A 21,640-nucleotide genomic window follows, 5' to 3' on the forward strand; every position below is an offset into this window, starting at 1 on the left:
GTTAGCCAGGATGGTCTCGATCTCCTGACCTCGTGATCCGCCCGTTTCGGCCTCCCAAAGTGCTGGGATTACAGGCTTGAGCCACCGTGCCCGGCCCTACTTTTTATATTCTTGAAAAATTTGTCCTGAATTTCCCAACACTAAGAAATAAAGACGGCTGTCTTCTAAGGAACTAGAAGTTACGATCTGGGTGATGAGCGTGCCCATGAGATTGGTGGTGGGCAAAAGTGCTGCTGCCACTGCTGCTGTCAGGCCACTTGTGTATTATTTAACATGAGTTTATATAGATTTTTCGAATAAAAAGGATAAATCAGACTTTCTAAGCATTGAAAGCATATCTTACTATTTCCCTGTCTAATAGTCAACTCTGAAGCTGTAGTGCTGTTGTGTGTTCTAAGTCAGTGGCTGTAATTCTTTCTCGTGCACCACCTATTGGGAGGGTAGTGAGTAGGAAAGTGTGTAAATTCTCCTTCCTATTCATATAACTGCAAGAGTTGCTCTTCACAAGTTCCCATATTAGGCCTATGTTTTAGCATTTTATAGAGCTTTTAAATAATTGCTCCAGTGAGATAATTTCCCTTGGAGAACTTTGTCCATGATAGTTTTCATTGTCCAAATGATTTCCCCAAGGCTAGCCAACATTGAGATGTTATCTTCATCATTGATGAATTTCATTAGAAATCTTCAGATACACCCTTAAGAGCATGCTTTATTTTTTTCAAACTGTGACTTCCTCCAGCTTGTAAATAGCAGCAAGACTGTTATGGAATAATAATACCAGCTAACCTTTATAGCCAGATATAACTTCTTTGCAACTAACAATCTAACAATAACAATCTCTTTATACACAATATCTTATTTAATTATCTCACAAGAACCCTATGAAATAAGTTCTATATTTTCTTTATTTACAGATGAGGAAACTGAGGCTTAGATAATTTAATTAACTTGCCTGAGGCAATAGATTTAGTAAACCAAAAGCAGGATTCACATCCAAATCTGCTGATTTCAAAAGTGGTTCTTAACCTGGGTTCACGTTAGAATCATTTTGTGAGCTTTGAAAAATACGAATACCTGAGTCTCATACCCCCAGAGATTCTGACTTAATTCTTCTGAGGTGGAACCTGGGCATCTGTGATCCTGGGTAAGTTTAATGTGCTGTCAGGGTTAAGAACCAGTGCTCTAGAGCTGTGTTGTCCAGTATGGTAGCCACTAGCCACATACTTTACATTTACACTAATTAAAATGAAAGAAAAAAATCCTGGACTGACTAGAAGCAGCTAATGTGAGCCACTCTCACAGGGAAGAACAAAAGGGGTGAGTAAATGCAGGGCCTTCAACTGAATCATCCAGATGTTCACATTGGGACTAATCAAGGAAACAACTTGACCCATGGAGTATGGCGAAAAGCGAGGCAGGATGACAGCCCACCTAGGAGTGACATAGGGCCAGGGGAACCTCTGCCACTCAGGGAAGTGGTGAGTAAATGTACAACTCCAGGAACCCATGCTAGACTAAGAAGACAAGAGAGAAGATCCAAATAAACACAATTAGAAATGACGAATGGGATGTTACCACTGACCCCTCAGAAATAAAAATAATCAGAAACTACTAAGAATACCTCTATACACACAAACTAGAAAACCTAGAAGAGACAGATAAATTCCTGGACACATAGAGCCTCCCAAGTCTGAACCAGGAAGAAACTGATTCCCTGAACAGACCAATAGTAAGCTCCCAGATTGAATCAGTAATACATAGCCTACCAACCGAAAAAAGCTCAGGACCTGATGGATTCACAACTGAATTCTACCAGATGTACAAAGAAAAGCTGGTACCATTCCTACTGAAACCCTTTCAAAAAATTGAGGAAGATGGACTCTTCCCCAGTTCATTCTATGAGGCCAGCATCATCCTGATACCAAAAACCTGTCAGAGACATAAGAACAAAAGAAAACTTCAGGCCAATATCCCTGATGAATGCTGGTGCAAAAATCAACAAAATACTTGGAAACTGAATCCAATAACATGTCAAAAAGTTAATCTACCACAATCAAGTAGATGTCATCCCTGGGAGGCAAGGTTGGTTCAACATATGCAGTTCAATAAATGTGATTCATCACATAAACAGAATTAAAGACAAAAACCACATGTTTATCTCAATAGATGCAGAAAAGGCTTTTGATAAAACTCAGTACCCCTTCATGTTAAAAACTCTCAGTAAACTAGGTATTGAAGGAAAACCTCAAAATAATAGCCATCTACGACAAACCCATAGCCAGCATCATACTGAATGGGCCAAAACTGGTAGCATTTCCCTTGAAAACTGGCACAAGACAAGGATGCCCTCTCTCACCACTCCTATCCAACATAGTATTGGAAGTCCTATGTGCCTGTTTTGGTACCAGAATAGTGAAACCAGAAATAAGGCTGTACACCTATGACTACCTGATCTTCAACAAAGCTGACAAAAGCCATGGGGAAAAGACTCCCTACTCAATAAATGGTGGTGGGATAACTGGCTAGCCATATATAGAAAATTGAAACTGGAACCCTTCCTTACAACATATACAAATATCAAATCAAGATCGATTAAACACTTAAATGTAAAACCCCAAGTTTATAAAAATCCTGAAAGAAAACCTACGCAATACCATCCTAGACATAGGAATGGGCAGATATTTCATAACAAAGACATCAAAAGCAATCACAGAAGAAGCAAAAATTGACAAATGGGATCTAATTAAACTTAAGAGCTTCTGCACAGCAAAAGAAACTAATGGAGTAAACCAAACGGCCTACAGAATTGGGAGAAAATATTTGCAAACTATGCATCTGACAAAGGCCTAGTATCCAGCATCTACAAGGTACTTAAATTTATAAGACAAAAACAACTCCATTACAAAGTGGGCAAAGGACATGAACAGATACTTTACAAAAGAAGACAGGTGGCCAGCAAGCATATGAAAAAATATTACTGAGGATTAGAGAAATGCAAATACATATTACAATGAGATACCATCTCATACCAGTCGGAATGGCTATTAAAAAGTAAAACAAACAAACAAAAAACAGATGTTGGCAAGGTTGCAGAGAAAAGGGAAGACTTATACACTGTTAATGAGAGTGTGAATTAGTTCTGCCATTGTGGAAAGCAGTATGGCGATTCCTCAAAGGTTAACAGCAGAATTACCATTGGACCCAGCAATCTGACTACTGGGTATATGCCTAGAGGAATTAAAAATCATTCTACCATAAAGACATATGTATGCAAATGTTAACTGCAGCGTTATTCACAATGGCAAAGACATGGAATCAACCTAAATGCCCATCAATGACAGACTGGATAAAGAATATGTGGTGCATATATACTGTGGATTACTCTGCAGCTATAAAAAAGAATGAGATCATGTCTTTTGTGGGAACATGGATGGAGATGGATGGAGGCTGTTATCCTTAGCAAACTAATGCAGGAACGGTAAAATGAAATACCTCATGTTCTCACTTACAGATAGGAGCTAAATGATGAGAACTCATGAACACAGGGGAACAACAGACACTGGCGTCTTCTTGAAGGTGGAGGGTAGGAGGAGGGAGCGGAGTAGAAAAAATAACTATTGAGTGCCAGGCTTAATAGCTGGGTGATGAAATTATCTGTAAAAATAAACCCCTATGATACGAGTTTACCTATATAACAAACCTTCACATGTACCCCTGAATCTAAAATAGAATTTTAAAAAAAATCCTGTAATCCCAGCTCTTTGGGAGGCCAAAGTAGGAAGATCACATGAGCCCAGGAGTTCAAGACCACCCTGGGCAACCTAGACTCCGTCTCTTAAAAAAATAAAAAAAATTAGCCAGGCATGGTGACACACGCCTGTAGTCCCAGCTATTTGGAAGGCTGAGGTGGGAGGATTGCTTGAGCCTGGGAGGTCAGTGCTGCAGTGAGCCATGTTTGTGTCACTGCACTCCAGCCCGGGCAACAGAGTGAGACTTCGTCTCAAATAAATAGTGCATCAGTTGTACTATCCACATTTGGAGTGTTCAATGACTACATGTGGCTAGTTGCCACCATATTGGACTATACAGGTATATAACATTTCCATTGTCAAAGAAAGTTCTGCTGGATAGCTTCACAGAGCCTGTGTACATACCATTTCACCTTGCTGTGTCTGTTTTTCCCTTTGGGATTGGGTGGGGCAAGTAAGCATGGCCTAACAATTTGGAAATATTTGCTTGTAAGTTCTGGATATGGTTCTTAGAATATGTAATTAGGTACATTTATTCTACATCTCACTTTTTTTCCAAATGAGAAAAAACAACTTTCATTCTCTAAAGGATGGAGTGCAGATAATTTCTTAGAGTGGAGGTTATGATCTATGTTGTCATGTTCATTTCCCAGGATAGAATCCTAAAAGAACTACTAGGTGAACACAAGTTATGAATATATTTAACCCTCTGTGAAACAATTTTTCTGAGATATTGTATTAGTTCACTCATTCACTACTATTTGAGAATTGTGTAAGAAGCACATGCTCCCTTGACAGTATTCATTATCATTTAAAAAACTACTTCTAAAGGAAAATTATGGTGCCTTGTTTTAATTTTTATTTATTACTAGAGAGTCTATAGTCTGTCTTTTTTAAAGCAATTTCATGTTCCTTGTGATTATAGTATATAAAACAATGGATAAACCAGTAGTTTTTTGCTGATAATGTTTACTGTATGAAAGCAGTCCAAGTGGTATATGAGACTTTTGTAACTCTTATAATTATTATTTTGTTTATACTTTAGTGATAGATTACTTTTATTCTCAGTGAGTTGGCTGTAATTGTAAAGAAAAGTTGTTATTGTGTGCTCAGTAACCATAACAGTCATTTTACATCTAATAGAGTTGTTAACATGTTATCTGATGAAGTAATTCTTTTTTGCTATTTTGTGTTTAAGCTAATTGCAATAAAATGTACTGCTGACAATACTTTGCAGTGTTAAATGTCATTAAAAAGTCACAGTTGACAAATACTGTAACAGAATGCTTATAAACGTCCTTGAATAGCCCTCTTAGAGGAAATTGACTTTTTTTCTACCATGATTCTTTGATAAAGAAACTAATGGAGTAAAGTAGAGGAAAGATTGAAATCCACTGAAGTAGAGTAGCGATTGAGTTCACACAGCTAGTTAACATTAGCTCTGGGGCTAGAACTCAGGTTTCCTGACTCCTTTGCGAGTTACTTTCTACCTGTCAATCTCCTATTTCAGTTAATCACATAAATGCATTAGAATAGATATATCTGTTTAAGCATATTGTCCTCATTTGTATGTAGGTCACTGATGGACATTAGTCCATACAGCAGCAGCTGCTAGAGATATTGTACAGTTTCACACATTGAGAGAGGTGGGGAAAGCTGAGGGTGTTCTGGAGTGACGCGGTAAGTGAAGGGGGTCAAGACTTACCTGGAAAGGCCGTTCTATGCCAAGAGCTCTCCTTTGGCCTTGGGCCAATGACTTCAGTGACCCAATTATGGAGGGATATGGACTCACATGCCACATTTGTTTTCACTGACCCATAAGATAGATCACACTTTTCCTTTCAATCAAGATAAACTAGAGACTGGAAACTTTCTATGAAATGAACACAGTTTTTGATAAACTGGTGTTCATAGCTGTTAGTAATAATTAGAAGGTGACAAACTAGATAAGGAAGGACAATGCATGCATATTAGGAGAATCTCATGAGGCTTTGGAAACTGTCTAGAACCCCATGATTTCATATGCAGGAGTATATCTGTGTTCATTTTCCTATCCTTCAATAGCCTGCCACAATACGTTGCTTATAGTGTGCGCTAAAAAATTACTGCTTTGAAATTTCATAGCAACTTGTTAATAGACCACTTCTAGGACTTGGGAATAATCTGTGAGGTAAGATGAGGCAGGACATCTAAAGGAATAGAAGTAAGTTTAAGTGGTTTAGGAAACTATTTACAACATAGATTCTGTTAAACTCTACTATACTTTCTTCTAGGAAGTTTGTGTGTATGTTACAGCCCGAAGTGTGCCTCTTGGGAACAAATCACGTATTCAGTGTTTTACATTCATAAAGGTATTTTTCATGTCTTCTTTGTTACTTTTACATAATAACTTTCTCCAAATAGTAGCAAATTAGATAGCTCTTAACAGTGTTATTAGTAATTTTTTGGAGACAGGGTCTCCCTTTGTCACATGCAGTGGCATGAATACTGCTCACTGCAGCTTCAACCTCATGGTCTCAAGTGATCCTCCCTCCTCAGCCCACCAAGTAGCTGGGACTACAGGCGTGTTCCATCATGCCTAGCTAATTTGTGTATTTTTTGTAGAGATGAGGTTTCACCATGTTGCCCAGTGTAGTCTTGAACTTCTGAGCTCAAGCGATCCACCCGCTTCAGCTTCCCAAAGTGTGGGAATTATAGGTGTGAGCTACCATGCCCAGCTGAGATTACCATTGAATCAAGTTTTATCAGTTCATTCTATGTCTGTATACTTACAGGATATATATTTCCTGAAGAAAGTTGCCAATGGTGAATATCAAGTTAGCTACTTATTTTTATATATTGTATGTTTTTATCCTGGCCTATATATTTTTCTAAGCTTGTGGACCAATCCTGAGGGAGATATTTACCCAAAGTGTGTTTATTTGCTTTTTAGTTATTGTTAATTGGAAAGTATCTATAGATTTAACTTACAGAGTTACATAGGGTTTTAGTTGAAAGCATCCATGATCTCAGACCTCAACAGGTTTTAGATCTAAGATACATTTATTCTGTTGCACACATCTATGGCCCGAGATACTGATAAACAGTCTAGGGAGCAGCAGTCAAATGCCTATTTTCTCCTGGTTCTGTAGTTGATCACAGTGTGCCCTGTAATAGTTTTTAGTTTGAACCATGCTAGGGAGTAATTGTTTTGCTTGTTTAGTTCCTTAAAATGAGTATTTGTGCAGTATATACTATGGGTGTATTTAAAGTTTTTTAAAGATGAAAATTTTTCCAATATTTAAAAAAATTATGCCAAGCCACACCAGAGCTGCTTATTCTATAGATGAACTTAATATTACCTCCTTAGGTTAGAGATCAAGGTAAAAAAGTTTAAGAACTTAATGGAGAAACTAAAGTAACTTCAGAACTAGACATAGATACTATTCATACTTAAGTCGTATAAGTTTGAGATTTTTGTGGAAAATTTTCATGCATGTTTCTAATCGTTAATCTATTGATCAAAGCCAGTAAATAAAACTTTTCTGAAGATTAAGAGTTAGAAAGTAGAGAGGAAAGGCCAATATACTGAGGTTGTTAGCTCGACTAATTCCCTTCCTAACTAAAAGTGGGATTTGTAAGTGATTTGGAGAAGCCTCAGAGGGTCTTAATGACTGCATGTGTGTGGCAGTGAGCCTTGAGGAATGAGGGCCAATGAGCCATATGGTCATCTCTATCTCTTGGATCTTTAAGTAAATTCCTTCAGATCCTCTCCTCCCTGAACAATCCACCTGTCATGGTCTAAGATTATAATAAGCCCAGAACAACTACTGGAGTGTGACTGACCTCAGATTATCCACCTTCAGTGCTGGGTTTTGGAGAATGAGGAGAACCATGAAATCTAGAAGTCTAAAGATGCTCACTTACCAGTTTCAGGTCACTGAAAATTTAGTGTGTTACATAGTCACTGCCTTGGGTGGAGTTCTGGTTCTTTGTTTAACATTCTCTGGCTTCTTGTTCTCTCTTTGCAGGACACAGCAAGACCTTCACCACTTCTCTTGAGAATGTTGGCTCACACGTGACAAAGGGCATTACTTTTCTCAACCTTGGTGAGTGATGGAGAGATCATACCCCCTGCTCTGAACACTTCTTCCTGGGCATGGTATACCTCAGCCTTCTATACTATCCCATTTCTCATGCCTCTTTGAGACTTGGATTGTGATGACAGTCAATGACCCACTTGAAGTCTGACAAGAGAAGATTTTCTGTGGAACACACCCCTCCCTGTCAACTCCTTAGCCTTTGGCTTGAAAGGGTTGGGGGATGTATCTTCCCTTTTTAGAGAACCTAGGCTGTGAGCTTTCTTATGTTTTTTGGTAGCAGCCTAAAAAGCCATTTGTTAGCATAAAAATGATGACTTGTATGAGATGTTCCCAAATAGCCCATGAGAAATAATGCATCTTATTATCCCTTGATTATAGAGAGGACAGGGGCCCCTGGGAAATTGTCTATTTCCTGTTGCTAATCTTGAAAAGCTTCCAAGTCCCATTAATGATTTATGGATCAGCTTGAGTTCTTTTCATTGAGTAAATATGGTGAAGGGAACCTGAGTATAATAAAGAAAATAAAGAAAGAGTTTGTTGTACCTCCCGCCTGAAAGCTGCTTTTCCATGCCAGTTGGGATGTGGGGCACAAAGTTTAGCACAAGACTAAGTAATGCTTTACTTGCTTGCATATGGAACATGGCATATGGAACATTTCCTTTAAAAAAGGAGCTTCAGGTTTAGAGCATGTAATTCTTTGATATCTTTTTCCATCCCTATTCCACAGTCCATCTACTGTCATGACGCATGTTTGGGAGAGTGCAATGTGAGGAAACTGAGCAAAGTGATTTTTATTTTGAATGCTACTATTGATGAGGTTGGATACTTAAGCTGAGTAGGCCAGTATGGGCAAATTTTAAACATGATCTCTGAATTTGTGGGAAATTGCCTTAGGGAAGCCTGGTTCTACTGCTTCCTGTGATAAGAGAGATAAATATTATAGAAGGTTTCCTGGGTCTGGGACTTGATTCTTATCAGCAATGCTTTATCAGCATCCCATCTCAAGAGTGATGTGGGAAACTTTCCACTAAGAAAACAGCACTTTGGGAGGGCAAAGGTATCCTTCCTTTTTTCACCCCTGGGAATGACTTGCAAAGGGCAGGCAAGATTTAATCTGTGGTCTTCAGCATGTGGAGAGGCCAGAAATACAAGCTTGTAAAAATAGGCTATCTTACACATGTTGTCTTTCCTTCTTAAGCACGTTTTATGGGCACAAAATCATAACCCAGTTGAAAACTGCTCTACAGGTAATTTTTATGACAACAATATTGTTTTTTTGAGTAATATATTTTTAGCTACTAACTACATGCAATTTCCCTGGACTGTCACCCTATTAAAATGGGCTAATATTGATTAAAATATTAAAGAATAACTTTTTGAAATTTTCCATGAACCCCAAACACTTCTATATAAGAAAGATATATTTATAAGTAAGGAGCTACTATTTATTTAATGAGGACTATATGTTAAGTATTTTAGTTGTTATCTTGTTCCCTACAGCAATTCTGATTGGTGATATTATCCCCATTTTACAGATAACGAAACTGAGGCTCAGAAAGAGTGAGCTCTGTGCTTAGGCTTACTTCAGTGTCTTTTATCAGGGACCCTAGATTATTATTAGTTTTTTTTTTTTTTTTTTTTTGAGATGGAGTCTTGTTTTGTCGCCCAGGGTGGGGTGCAGTGGCGCGATTTCGGCTCACTGCAACCTCCGCCTCCCGGGTTCAAGCAATTCTCTGCCTCAGCTTCCCAAGTAGCTGAGATTACAGGTGCGTGCCACCATGCCTGGCTAATTATTTTGTATTTTTAGTAGAGACAGGGTTTCACCATCTTGGCCAGGCTGGTCTTGAACTCCTGACCTCGTGATCCTCCAGCCTCGGCCTCCCAAAGTGCTGAGATTACAGGTGTGAGCCAGTACGCCTGGCCTATTAATAGTTTCTTTAAAGATTTTGTTATTTTGTTTTCTTAGCATTTTATTTCAACTAAAACTTTATCAAGTATTTTGTTTAGAGGTGTTGTTTTAGTATTTTTCTCTAATGCAATCCAGAATAAACTGAGAGAAAATGAAGTGAAATGATCCCATCAGTCACCCACATGGTATGCAACATAACTGCCCAAACTAGAAAAGATAATTAGTGTTGTCAGTGTTACAATCCTAGAGTACTTAATTTAAAAATATTTATTCGTAGAATTTGATTTTTATCTTATAGCATTTTTGATATATTTTTAAAAATGTAAAACTTCAGTCTAAATGTTTTCAAACATTAAAGTTTTAACTAAATATAGGTGATTAAATTATTTTCTTGAAATTATAAGAATTAAAGTGTCCATTTTACATGTGGCATATGAGTATACATATAGCTTCTGCTTATGTGTGGTACCTTTTCTTCTCCATATAAGATCTTTATTAGAAAAGTCAGCAAATAAAATATAATAAATTGATACAGAGTTCTTTCATCAAATCTTCCTAGCAAACTTTTTGTTTGTTTGTTTGAGACAGGATCTTGCTGTGTTTCCCAGGCTGGAGTACAGTGGTATGATCTTGGCTCACTTCAACCTCTGGCTTCTGGGCTCAAACTATCCTCCCACCTCAGCCTCCTGAGTAGCTGGGATTACAGGCACATGCTGCAATGCCCAGCTAATTTTTTGTATTTTTCATAGAGATGGGGTTTTGCCATGCCGTCCAGGCTGGTCTTGAACTCCTGACCTCAAGTAATCCACCTGCCTCAGCCTCCCAAAGTGCTGGGATTACAGGCATGAGCCACTGTGCCCAGCCAATAAAAATAATACCCTACCTTATTTTGTTTTTAACTGACAAATAGTAATTGTATATATTTATGGAGTACAATGTGGTGTTTTGATACCTGTATACATTGTGGGAATGATCAAATCAGGCTAGTTAGCATATCCTGTATTAGTTTATTGTTGCTGTAACAAATTACGGCAAACTTAGAGTTTCAAACACCACAGACATGCTCTTAAAGTTCTGTAAAGTTGGAAGTTCGAAATGAGTCTTGAAGGGGCTAAACCAAAGTGTGGGCAGGACTGGTGCCTTCTGGAGGCTCCAGGGAAGAATTTGTTCCTTGTGTCCTCCCTCCAGCCTCTAGAGCAAGCTTGTCCAACCCTTGGTCCATGGGCTGCACATAACCCAGTATGGCTTGAATGTGGCCCAACACAGATCTGTAAACTTTCTTAAAACATTTTTTTTTGAGATTTTAATTTTTAAAATTTTTTAGCTTATCAGTTGTCATTAGTGTATTTTATGTGTGACCCAAGGGAATTCATCTCCCCAGTGTGGCCCAGGGAAGTCAAAAGATTGGACGCCCCTGACTAGAGGCTAGTATTTCTTGGCTTGTGGCCACTTCATTCCAACTACTTTCCTCATCGTATGGTCGTCTTCTCTTCTCTAGTCCAATCTCCATCTCATAAGGATTTTTGTGCCTACCTGTGTCTACCTGGATATTCCAGGATAGTCTCCCCATCTCAAAATCCTAGTCACATCTGCAAGGTCTCTTTTACCCTATTCACAGGTTCTGGGGATTAGCACGTGCATATCTTCAGGAGCCATCATTCAGCCTACCACAGATACTACTGACCCTTTTGGTGAGACAATAATTCCCTGCGCATTGAGGGACTGAACATCCATCACTGGAGCCCACTCACCAAATGCCAAATAGGAATCTCCCTCTCCCTGCCTCAGTGATGTGGCAACCCAAATCACTGTCATATATTTTCAAATGCCACCTCCCCACGGATATAGTGCCATCCTAATTAACTAGTTAAGTGGTACAGCTGGGAGGTAACTAGGTCATTTGATGCCTATATCCTTTTCATTATGTCCCACTATATTGTTGTTTGTGTTTTGCTAGTAAAGTGTTGCCATAATAAAATGACTGCCACCATTCGTGCTAGGCGCTTTAGCATCATTTAATCCACGTTGACTGAAAGGACACTTCTAAGTCAACTGGTTTGAGTTGGTATCCTCTTTCCTTTCCACAGAACGCCTTCTATGCAAATGATTAGCATGTGTTCCTTCACTTCTTAGGAAAAGGAGTCTAGCTGGCTCACTTATAATCTAAATGTTCCATCTATATAAAATTACTACTGTGTGAATTTCTGTTTTTTAAGATCCTAGAAAAAGTATTGGCAAGGGCTACTTCCACCCTTCCATTCTCCAGAAACCTATTTTTTATACCTTGTCTCCATCTGAGTACAAATGTTCTTGGTACAAAAATATCTAGTGCAGGGACCGAAGGTGTGAATTCTAGTCAGCTTGATATGCAAGGAAATAAATTAGTACTTCACAAAGTGTCAGTGTGTCTGCAGAGATTGTTCTGATGAATATTGATTTAAAGGTTCTCTAAACAAAACGCTCCTGCTGCTGCTGCTGATGATGATGATCAGTGGACGAACATGGGCAACAAAATTTTAGAGCTTCCCCAAACTGGCAGAAATTATGAAGAAAATTCCCAATATAAGCTATTTCCAGCCTACTAGATTAAGGAATAATTCATGTTGCTTGATATTTTTTATTCTAATTTACTCTGAGATCATTTAGATTCACATAAAGCCACAAATCACTTAGAAACAAAACTGCAGGTATAAATTAAGATAACCATGGCTAAATATCTGAAGAAAATTAGCCAAAGATAGAAATAAATGAGGTTTACCTAGTAAGAGAAATGTGGCTGGTCGTGGTAGCTCATGCTTGTAATCCCAGCACTCTGGGAGGCTGAAGCAGGAGGGTTGCTTGAGCCCAGGAGTTCAAGACCAGCCTAGGCAACATGGTCAGACTCCATCTCTGTAAAAATAGAAAATATTAGTGGGGTGTTGGGGGCACAGGCCTGTAGTCCCAGCTACTTGGGAGGCTGAGGTGGGGAGGATCACTTGAGCCTAGGAGTTTGAGGCTGCAGTGGGCCGACATCACGCCACCGCAACTCCAGCCTGGGTGACAGAATGAGACTCTGTCTCAAAAAAAAAAGGCCGGGCGCGGTGGCTTAAGCCTGTAATCCCAGCACTTTGGGAGGCCGAGACGGGCGGATCACGAGGTCAGGAGATCGAGACCATCCTGGCTAACACAGTGAAATCCCATCTCTAAAAAAAAAAATACAAAAAACGAGCCGGGCAAGGTGGCGGGCGCCTGTAGTCACGGCTACTCAGGAGGCTGAGGCAGGAGAATGGCGTAAAACCCGGGAGGCGGAGCTTGCAGTGAGCGGAGATCGGTCACTGCACTCCAGCCTGGGAGACAGAGCAAGACTCTGCCTCAAAAAAAAAAAAAAAATGGACTGTCATTAGATAGCTTATTACATCGGTAAAACTTTTGCCTTTTGAGATATTCAGAGAAATGCAGGGATAATGTGACGTTCTGTACCTGTGCAGCTCTTACCACATGTAGATGATGCAAATCTTTCTCTTCTATAGACTATTATGTGGCTGTTTACTTACCTGGTCATTTCTTCCACCTACTTAATGTTCAGCATCCAGACCTGATCTGCCACAGTCTCTTTCTGACAGGTACGGCTATAGTTTTTCTCTTGTAGAGGTGGCCTATTTGAGTTTGTTTTGATTTTAATAGTCTATGTTTGGGTGAAAGGAGGTTGTGTTGTTTGCTGATCTACTTTTTTTTTTTTTTTTTGGCCAGGAAATAATGAAATGATTGATACACTACCTCATTGCCATTTACAGTCATTATCAGGGTCCCTGGTACTGGATTGTTGTTCTGGAAAGCTCTATAGAGCACTGCTCAGCCAGTCATCTTTATTACAGCTTCTGCAGAACACCCGCTTAGACTGTGAGAAGATGGCCGCGTTGCACTGTGCGCTCTACTGCGGTCAAGGCACACGGTTCCTGGAAAGCCAGGTGAGAAGATAGCTCATGTTTTAAAATGGGCAGATAGATGACACTGAACCCATTTATTTTGTGGTTGAAAATGGTCACCGGGCACGGTGGCTCATGCCTGTAATCCCAGCTACTTGGGAGGCTGAGGCAGGAGAATTGCTTGAACCTGGGAGGCAGAGGTTGCAGTGAGCCGAGATCGTGCCATTACACTCCAGCCTGGACAACAAGAGTGAAACTCTGTCTCCCCAAAAAAAAAAAAAAAGAAAGAAAATGGTCAGGAGTTATTTTTATTTAGTTACAATTAATTGAGGTGTGTGGCCTTTCTGCTGACATCATCGTCTTTTGTGCTGCTTTTTTATGGATCCCTACCAGGTCTCAGACTCAGGGTGTTTCTGTTATTTTGGGTACTCCCTTATTGGGAATAAATGTTTAGCTGTGTCAGTAACATTTCAATGAAGAGCTCCATAAATAATGCGCTTCTTAAATATCTACTTTTTTTCCTGGTCTGTATTTGATCTATAATTATCAAAAGGACTAAAATCTGTGGCAGCTATTTGTTACATTTATAATAAAAATAGCTTACATTTGTATTTCACATTAGCGTTTATTAAGTTTATCCACACACTTCCTGTGTTATTTTACAGCTATCCTGTGAAGTCAGAGAAATCTCCTTATCAGATGTAGTTAAGATCAATGAGTGGCTGGTTAACTACAAAAAAAAAAAAAAAAAGACATTAGACATTTTAACCTAAAACATTAAAATATACGTTATTCACCCATGTTTTGACTCAAGCCTTTCTTCGTGCATCTGCTAATTGAAGTGCAACATCATTTTTCTAGCATAAAAGCACTAGTAATGAGTTACCTCTAACTTCCTGTTACTTTTAAAAAATTTTTATGTCTAAGGATATAGTAATTTAAAGACCCTTACAAAGCAATCTGTGTATACCAGGCATTTTTTACCCAATCTTTTTTAGTTGTTTCCCCTGAACCTGCTTTTCTAGTGTTTTAAAGACATGCCTTTGACTCTTTCCAAAACATTCAACTTTTACTGACCCAATGACACTTTCTGCATTCACATTTTACTTGTCTATAGTAATATTGTATTACCTGATTTTGAAAATAAGTACAATAGCATAAACAGGTTTTGAATAAAACAGCTTACTGGTAGGAGCAGAAGTGCAAGTGTGCACCATAGCTAGGCGTGTCTTATATTATCTGTCAGTGCTGAGATGGCAAACATTCCTGCAGCAGGTGAGGATGATTATGGAGATGAGAGAGTTGATGGTATAGCAGGAATTATCCCTCCTCGGGAGACAGTACAGTGATGCTCACGAAGGTTAACTGGTGTGTCCGTATTCACACTGAGGCCCAGCTGGAATTCACACCCAGCTCTGCTGCCTCCAAGCCTAGTGGTTTTGTTTTGCTTTTTTTCCTGGATCCCACAGCTCTTTCCACTGGTGATTTGCTATAACATGACCTATTCTTGCACAAACGTTAGGTTGAAGAACGTTATTTGGTTCCCAGCCAAGGAGATTTATTTAAAAGATGTATGAAAAGGATCTCACTTATAATATGCTGTTTTACCTACCCAGAATTGCATTATGTATCTTGAAGATAGTGTAGAAGTGAGTATATTCTTAGGCAATTCTAAAATAGGTATAGAATGCAAAAGCTTCATGTATATTTGTACTTCTTTGGTAGTGGAGGCAGAGAGCAGATTTAAATACCAACAGAGTTTTGTCTGACTTTTTAAAGATTATTCAATGGATTTCTGAGAATGTCTCTGCCTGCCATTCATTTGACCTCATTCAGGAATTTATAATTGGTAAGTGTTGCTGATATTGCACCTTAAGTTGAATACTTGACCTTTTTGCTTCAGGGAAAGCAGTAAGTTGATAATGAATGCCTCAACCTGTCCAAATGCTGCTTAGGAGTACATTAAAAAAAAAAAAAAAAAACTATCGGAGTCAGCAGCTAATTAAATTTCATTCTCTTGTGGTTTTCTAAGAATCTATGGCTGTACAGAGATTGATGAGATACAAGATAGGACCTTGATTCTGTAACCTTATTAGTGATTTTTTTTCCCAGTAAGATGTAACTTTCTTAGCCCCGTTTTGTGTTGGCTGGTTTCGTATGAAGTGACATAATGTCATTTGGGTAGATATAGTACTAAGTTATTGTTCTCATTGTAAAAAGCAGAACCTGAACATTTTAGTCAGTAGATAAAATCATAATGGTTACCGTTTTGTGGATGAGGGATAAGACAATGAAAACTTTGTTGGTTTGCTTGTTTTGGTTGAATTACAATGCTGTCATCATCTTATTAAACCACATCTTTTTTCCCCCATTTAAAATAAATCTACTCAGCTTCTTCATATTGGAGTGTATATTCCGAGACAAGTAACGTGGACAAACTATTGCCACATTCCTCAGTGCTCACTTGGAATACAGTAAGTTAACACTGTGTATGCTGTGTGCAAATAAAATCAATTCCCAGTTGTGGGTCAGTTGTTAGACACCCCTCTTATAGTCATCAGGGTCGTGATTTCACTACTGTTTTGACTGATAAAGAACTGAGTTTTTTTTTTTTTTTCTTTTTTTGGCAGAAAAGTAATAGCGAATCCCTGCTATTGGCCAAAAGTATTTGTATAAAAACAGTAAAACCGAAGGAGCAGATACACAGGGTATTTATTATTATTCCTGTTACCAGGCAGAACTAAACATGTATCATGGTATTTTTATTTTCTAAGTGACTAGAGTGGATTACGATATGTACTAGGTTTATGTAAGTGAGGAATGGGTGGATTGCTGCTATTATACTTGGTAGATAAGGACCTTCATGACCTCTTTTTCCTGCCCTATTAAAAAAACTCGGTAATAACTCTAGAGCTTCAGGATCAGTAAAAGTCAGCAATCTTAGGCACACTCACCCCAACTGACTTTTTTTCCCTGTCGGTTCAGACTCCCTCCTTTTAAATTAGGACGTGTTGAGCTAAAACACTTCATTTTCTCTTGAATATGGTACAGTAGACAGAGTTTTGCTGGCCCAGCAAGTGAAAACCATGTATTGGCTGTGCCTGAAAAAGTTCTGCCTCTTGTTTCTTATTTAGATATTAGAACTACATGCTTGCTTTTGAGGCAGAAGTTTATATCAAAAAGGTATTTAGAAAAATAAGTCGAATTTAACACAGTCATAGGAAAAGATGTACTAGGATAAATGGTGATACTTTATGTTTAGACCCTGTCTAAGTACAGTCCTTAAAAAAGATGTATCAAGTGTGTTTGATTACTTTCCAAATTTTTGGTATGCACAGTGGCAGTGCTTTCCTAAAGGCCTTTTCTTTGTCTTTTACTGTCATAGTTATTAGATTTTTATGCCTAACCTTAGAATTTAAGGGAAAGGCCTGAGCTTGTTCCCTCTCTAGGTGCCCACTTTTTTCTTTCGGAACACATGTGAATAGACATGCAGACCCTGTGGTCATACGACAGGAAGTCTGCAGGTTACACCACCCTGAAGTCAGGAAATGCACATCTCCGCTCCCTCCCTTACCAACCCCCTGCTGTTATGTCCTGTGTTCAAAGTGTCCAGGAGGCAGTTGGGACCACTGGTTCCCAGGGTTGTGTTAAAAGACTGAGCCACATGTTAACTGGATGTGGTGTGAGAATATCACCTTGAGGGTAACGCTTCCCTTTTGCACTTCTCAAGATTGTGCAGTGCGGAGCAGCTATTATGGACATGCACAGGATGACATCAGTAAGTCCCACAAGAAGAGCGATATAAAGAAACCTGTGGTTATAACCTCTCCGTACTGAACGAATCTTGGAGTTTGCCATGTTGCTTTAAACTTCTTGTGATTGGACTAGGTTACCTTAAAGATCTCTTCTAATCTTGAAAAATCTATGAGTCTATGCTTATCATTAGCTATGATGTAAATCATTTACTTTTCTCTAATCTGCAAATGTTCTTAATGCTACAACCTTAATAAAAAGTTGCCACAGGAGAAAACATGGACTTCACACTTTTGTAGGAGACAACTGACTTGGATTTTTTAAGATAATAGAAAATATGATGCCCTTACACATAGATAATCCTGAATTATGTTTTGCAAACAACTATATATCTTTTAAAATGCTATTTATAACCTAAAACCGTAATGAAATTTTAATGTTTTTTTTGAGGTATCCTCTGTAGTGATAAATGAAGCTCACAATAGATTCTTATCACGGCTTTCAACCATCACAATGAAGAACTTAGTTGTTTGCATGTTCTGAAAATTTATTTCTCTGTCACTATGATACCCTTTTTTTACAGGAATATTCTGTATCAGTAAAATCTTGGTCATTTAAATTCTAGACAAATACCAATTTTTATTTCTACATTACATTTCCTAAAATATTTTCTTATATACTTACCTACTTTTTTTAAGGAAATGGAAGCTGATTTGACCAGATGAGAGGCTACTTACATAATTAACATACAGATACACTTTTCAAAGTAATAGTGAATAAAATTAACATACAGATACACTTTTCAAAGTAATAGTGAATAAAGGGCAATCTTGAAAGTTTATCATTTAATTTCTGTTTTAACGCTCACTAGTTAGCAGAATGCTATCATTTGCCCTTCTTGAAATGAATTGTTCACCTTTCAGATTTACCATGATGATAGCGCTGCAGAAACTTTTTTTTTTTCTTTAGAGATGGAGTCTTGCTCTGTCATCCAGGCTGGAGTGCAATGGCACAATCTCAGCTCATTGCAACCTCCACCTCCCAGGCTCAAGCAATTCTCCTGCCTCAGCCTCCTGAGTTGCTGGAAATACAGGCACCCGCCACCATGCCTGGCTAATTTTTTTGTTTTTTAGTAGAGACGGGGTTTCACCATGTTGGCCAGGCTGGTCTCCAACTCCTGATCTAAAGTGATCTGCCAGCCTTGGCCTCCCAAAGTTCTGGGATTACAGGTGCGAGCCACTGCGCCTGGCTGCTGCAGAAACTTTTTTATGAGGAGCTCTTACCTCTGAAATTACAGAGGACAACGAGGTACAGAACAATTATCCAGCCAAGTCATGCAAGAATCCCGTTAGTCTTGGTTCCTTCTAGTGAGGTAGGGGCCAACTATAATACATATAAGTGAAAGAAGAGAGGAAGGAGTATTGATAATGAAACATTTCCCCTTTATCGTTACATTTGGTGCAAACATAATTTGCCTCATTTGTTCTTTAATAGAAATGTATAAAAATACCCTATTTGCTCTCTATTTCTTTGTAATTGTCTTTTCCTTTCCTTTAGAGACCCTGTCAACTATTATAATTGTGACTTTAAAGAATATGTCCCTTCTGGAGGCAAGAGATAGGCTAGGCTATATTCACTGTTATTTATGTGCTCCAAGGTTTATTTAAAGTAGAGGTTAGAAACTGGAGGCTGCCCTTAGCTTCTTTCTGTGCAGAAAACACTCCCTGAAAGCTTGAGCTAGTGGTAGTTCATACAATGAGCAGCAGTGTGTGTGTTTTTTTCCCCACTATAGGAAATTCCTGGAATAACTCTTGTGACAGAAGACATTGCATTGCCTTTTATGAAGGTAGGTCCCTTACAGCAAGAAACAAAAGTACAGATACATGATTAAAGCTCTGCTGCCTGACTATTATGGTGGTTCCAAAAGGGATTGCAAATTGGCTGGGGTGGGGAGGGCAAGGCAATAGGGTGGGTTTTCTGGAGAATCCTTCCTACATGGGTGAGTGATCACTGAGTATGATAGTATGGCAATTCTCAGGAATGCTCTTTGAAGAAGGTGGTTTCCTGAAGATAGAAGAGAATTACGGTGCTCAACTTAAACCTTCCAAAACTAGCACTTGCCACTGTGCCTCAGGCCAGGCTGTACTAAGGGAGGTCTGGTAGATGATCTTTAGAGAGGCTGGTAGTTGCTTTTACTTTATTTGCACAACTATTACTCCCTCAAAATGAGCGCGCGCGTGCGCACACACACAGACACAGAATTTCCAGTCTTAAAACCATTAAGTGATGTGGGCTAGGATTATCTAATTTCCTTCTGGTTCTAAAAACAGCTTTTTTGTTTCTCAAGAGTGATCTGTATTGGCCTACTATGTGGTCTCCATCAACCTCTGAACATTAAGCTTTAGCTGTTAGTGTCTTTCTGCAACCTGGTGGCTTCAGAATAGTTTCGGAGTACCATAGGAGAATGGGGTGGAGTGAGTAGAAAAGAATATGTATGTCGTTAAAACTAGGGGGAGTGTTTTAGCACAGTTTCCTTGAAGCTCCTTTGTTGTTTTTGGCATTTGGCATTGCCTCCTGTTAATCATAGCTTGATGTAGACTGGGAAATCTCAACTTCTGGCAGCAGGGAGCTCCGGGTGCTGATGCCTTTTATTTCCATTTGATTCTTTTGTATCTGTGAAGGGCAAGCTAGGCCTGGGTAGCTGGGGGAAGGCTGTAGCATTTGAGGTCACAGTGATTCACTGCGGGCAGGAGAGGGCAGATTGGGGCCCAGGTTAGTGGTTCTAGGTTTTGGTCTTAAGAAGAATCCCTTAAAAATAGACTGATGATCTGTGTTTCCAGGCAAAAGCATGGGACTGCTGTGAAGTCCTACTAACATATGAAGATGAAGAGAAAAGAAAGGTTTTGTTAATAGTTTAAAAGGTGTTTTAAAAGATTCTACCCTTTCATTTTATTTATTGTTTATTGTTTCTGCCTTTTCCACTAGTCTTACCAAATCCATAATGTGTTTTATTTTTAGAGATGGGGTCTCCTTTTGTTGCCCAGGCTGGAGTGCAGTGGCATGATCATAGCTCACTAAAATCTGTAATTCCTGGGCTCAAGCAATCCTCCCATCTCAGCCTCCTGAGTAGTTGGTACTACAGTCATGAGCCACCACACCCATCCAGTTTCTTATTTTTTCTTATTTTTTTTGTAGAGATGGGATCTTGCTATGTTGCCAGGCTGATCTCAATCTACTGGCCTCAAGTCATCCTCCTGCCTTAGCCTCTCAGAATGCTAGGATTATAGGTGTGAACCACCATGCCGGATCATAATTTCTTCAATGGAAAAACAAACCAGTGAAGAAAAATTTTGAAAGAAATATCATCCACAATTCTATAGTTTCTAATGTACCAACTGTCTCTTCTCCCCCATTTCCTCTTGGCTTTTGTTATAGGTATGCATATTTTACACAGTAGTAATTGTAATCTAGAGATATTAGATAAATTTTAGAAATTATGTTACTGTAAACATTTTTTCATGTTGCTATGTAAACTTATTATAATTTCTAGTGACTCCATAGGATTCCACTGGATGGCAGTGTCTTTTTATTTTTATTATTTTAAATTAATAAGTGTGTGAGGAAAAACTCTGTCCAAACTGTGTTTTCCCTCTCTTGCACTGCAACAATAATCATCAACACAGAAAAACACTTCTGTTACCAAATGTGTGGGAATTCTTTCCTCACGCACCAAGCAGCAGACACCAGCTGGGTGCCCTTTAATTCAGTTCTGACGCTACCTACCCAGAGACAGTGTCAGATCCCACAGGTTGGGGGGCATAGTCCCCAAGACTACCCTCCACACCCTCAGATACCAGGTGTGAGTCCAGGCCTCTGGAACTTCTGACCAACTGTCTTCAAGTTGGGGTTCCCACGAAACCTCTTTAGGTTTGATTAATTAGCTGGGGTGGCTCACAGAATTCAGGGAAACATGTTTAGTGGCCTATTATAAAGGATATTGCAAAGAATATAGATGAAGAGACGCATAGAGTAAGGTATGGAGGAAGGGGCATGGAGCTTCCATGCCCTCTTTGGACTCACCACCCTCCAGGAACCTCCACCTGTTCAGCTATGGGGAAACTTCCCCAACCTAGTCTTCTGGGATTTTTATGGAAGCATTCCTTTCCTCCAGGGTGTGAGGTGGGACACTCTTAGGGGAGGGTCTTGAGATCCACAATCAGAAAGGCAGGGGGGTGGGGCAGG

General features: G+C 39.1%; 1 protein-coding gene across 1 annotated transcript in view; it reads left to right on the forward strand.

The window, feature by feature from the left end:
• GSAP (gamma-secretase activating protein) overlaps positions 1 to 21,640 on the forward strand; it is a 104,380-nt gene that overhangs the window by 47,044 nt on the left and 35,696 nt on the right. The window contains exons 13-19 of the mRNA XM_011927720.1: positions 6,023 to 6,100; positions 7,760 to 7,837; positions 13,250 to 13,342; positions 13,470 to 13,687; positions 15,425 to 15,494; positions 16,037 to 16,119; positions 19,191 to 19,244. Coding sequence (XP_011783110.1) covers positions 6,023 to 6,100; positions 7,760 to 7,837; positions 13,250 to 13,342; positions 13,470 to 13,687; positions 15,425 to 15,494; positions 16,037 to 16,119; positions 19,191 to 19,244 — 674 coding nt within the window. The remainder of the gene's footprint in view (positions 1 to 6,022; positions 6,101 to 7,759; positions 7,838 to 13,249; positions 13,343 to 13,469; positions 13,688 to 15,424; positions 15,495 to 16,036; positions 16,120 to 19,190; positions 19,245 to 21,640) is intronic.

Source organism: Colobus angolensis, unplaced genomic scaffold, assembly GCF_000951035.1.
Source record: "Colobus angolensis palliatus isolate OR3802 unplaced genomic scaffold, Cang.pa_1.0 Scaffold74, whole genome shotgun sequence".
Taxonomy (NCBI): Eukaryota; Metazoa; Chordata; class Mammalia; order Primates; family Cercopithecidae; genus Colobus; species Colobus angolensis.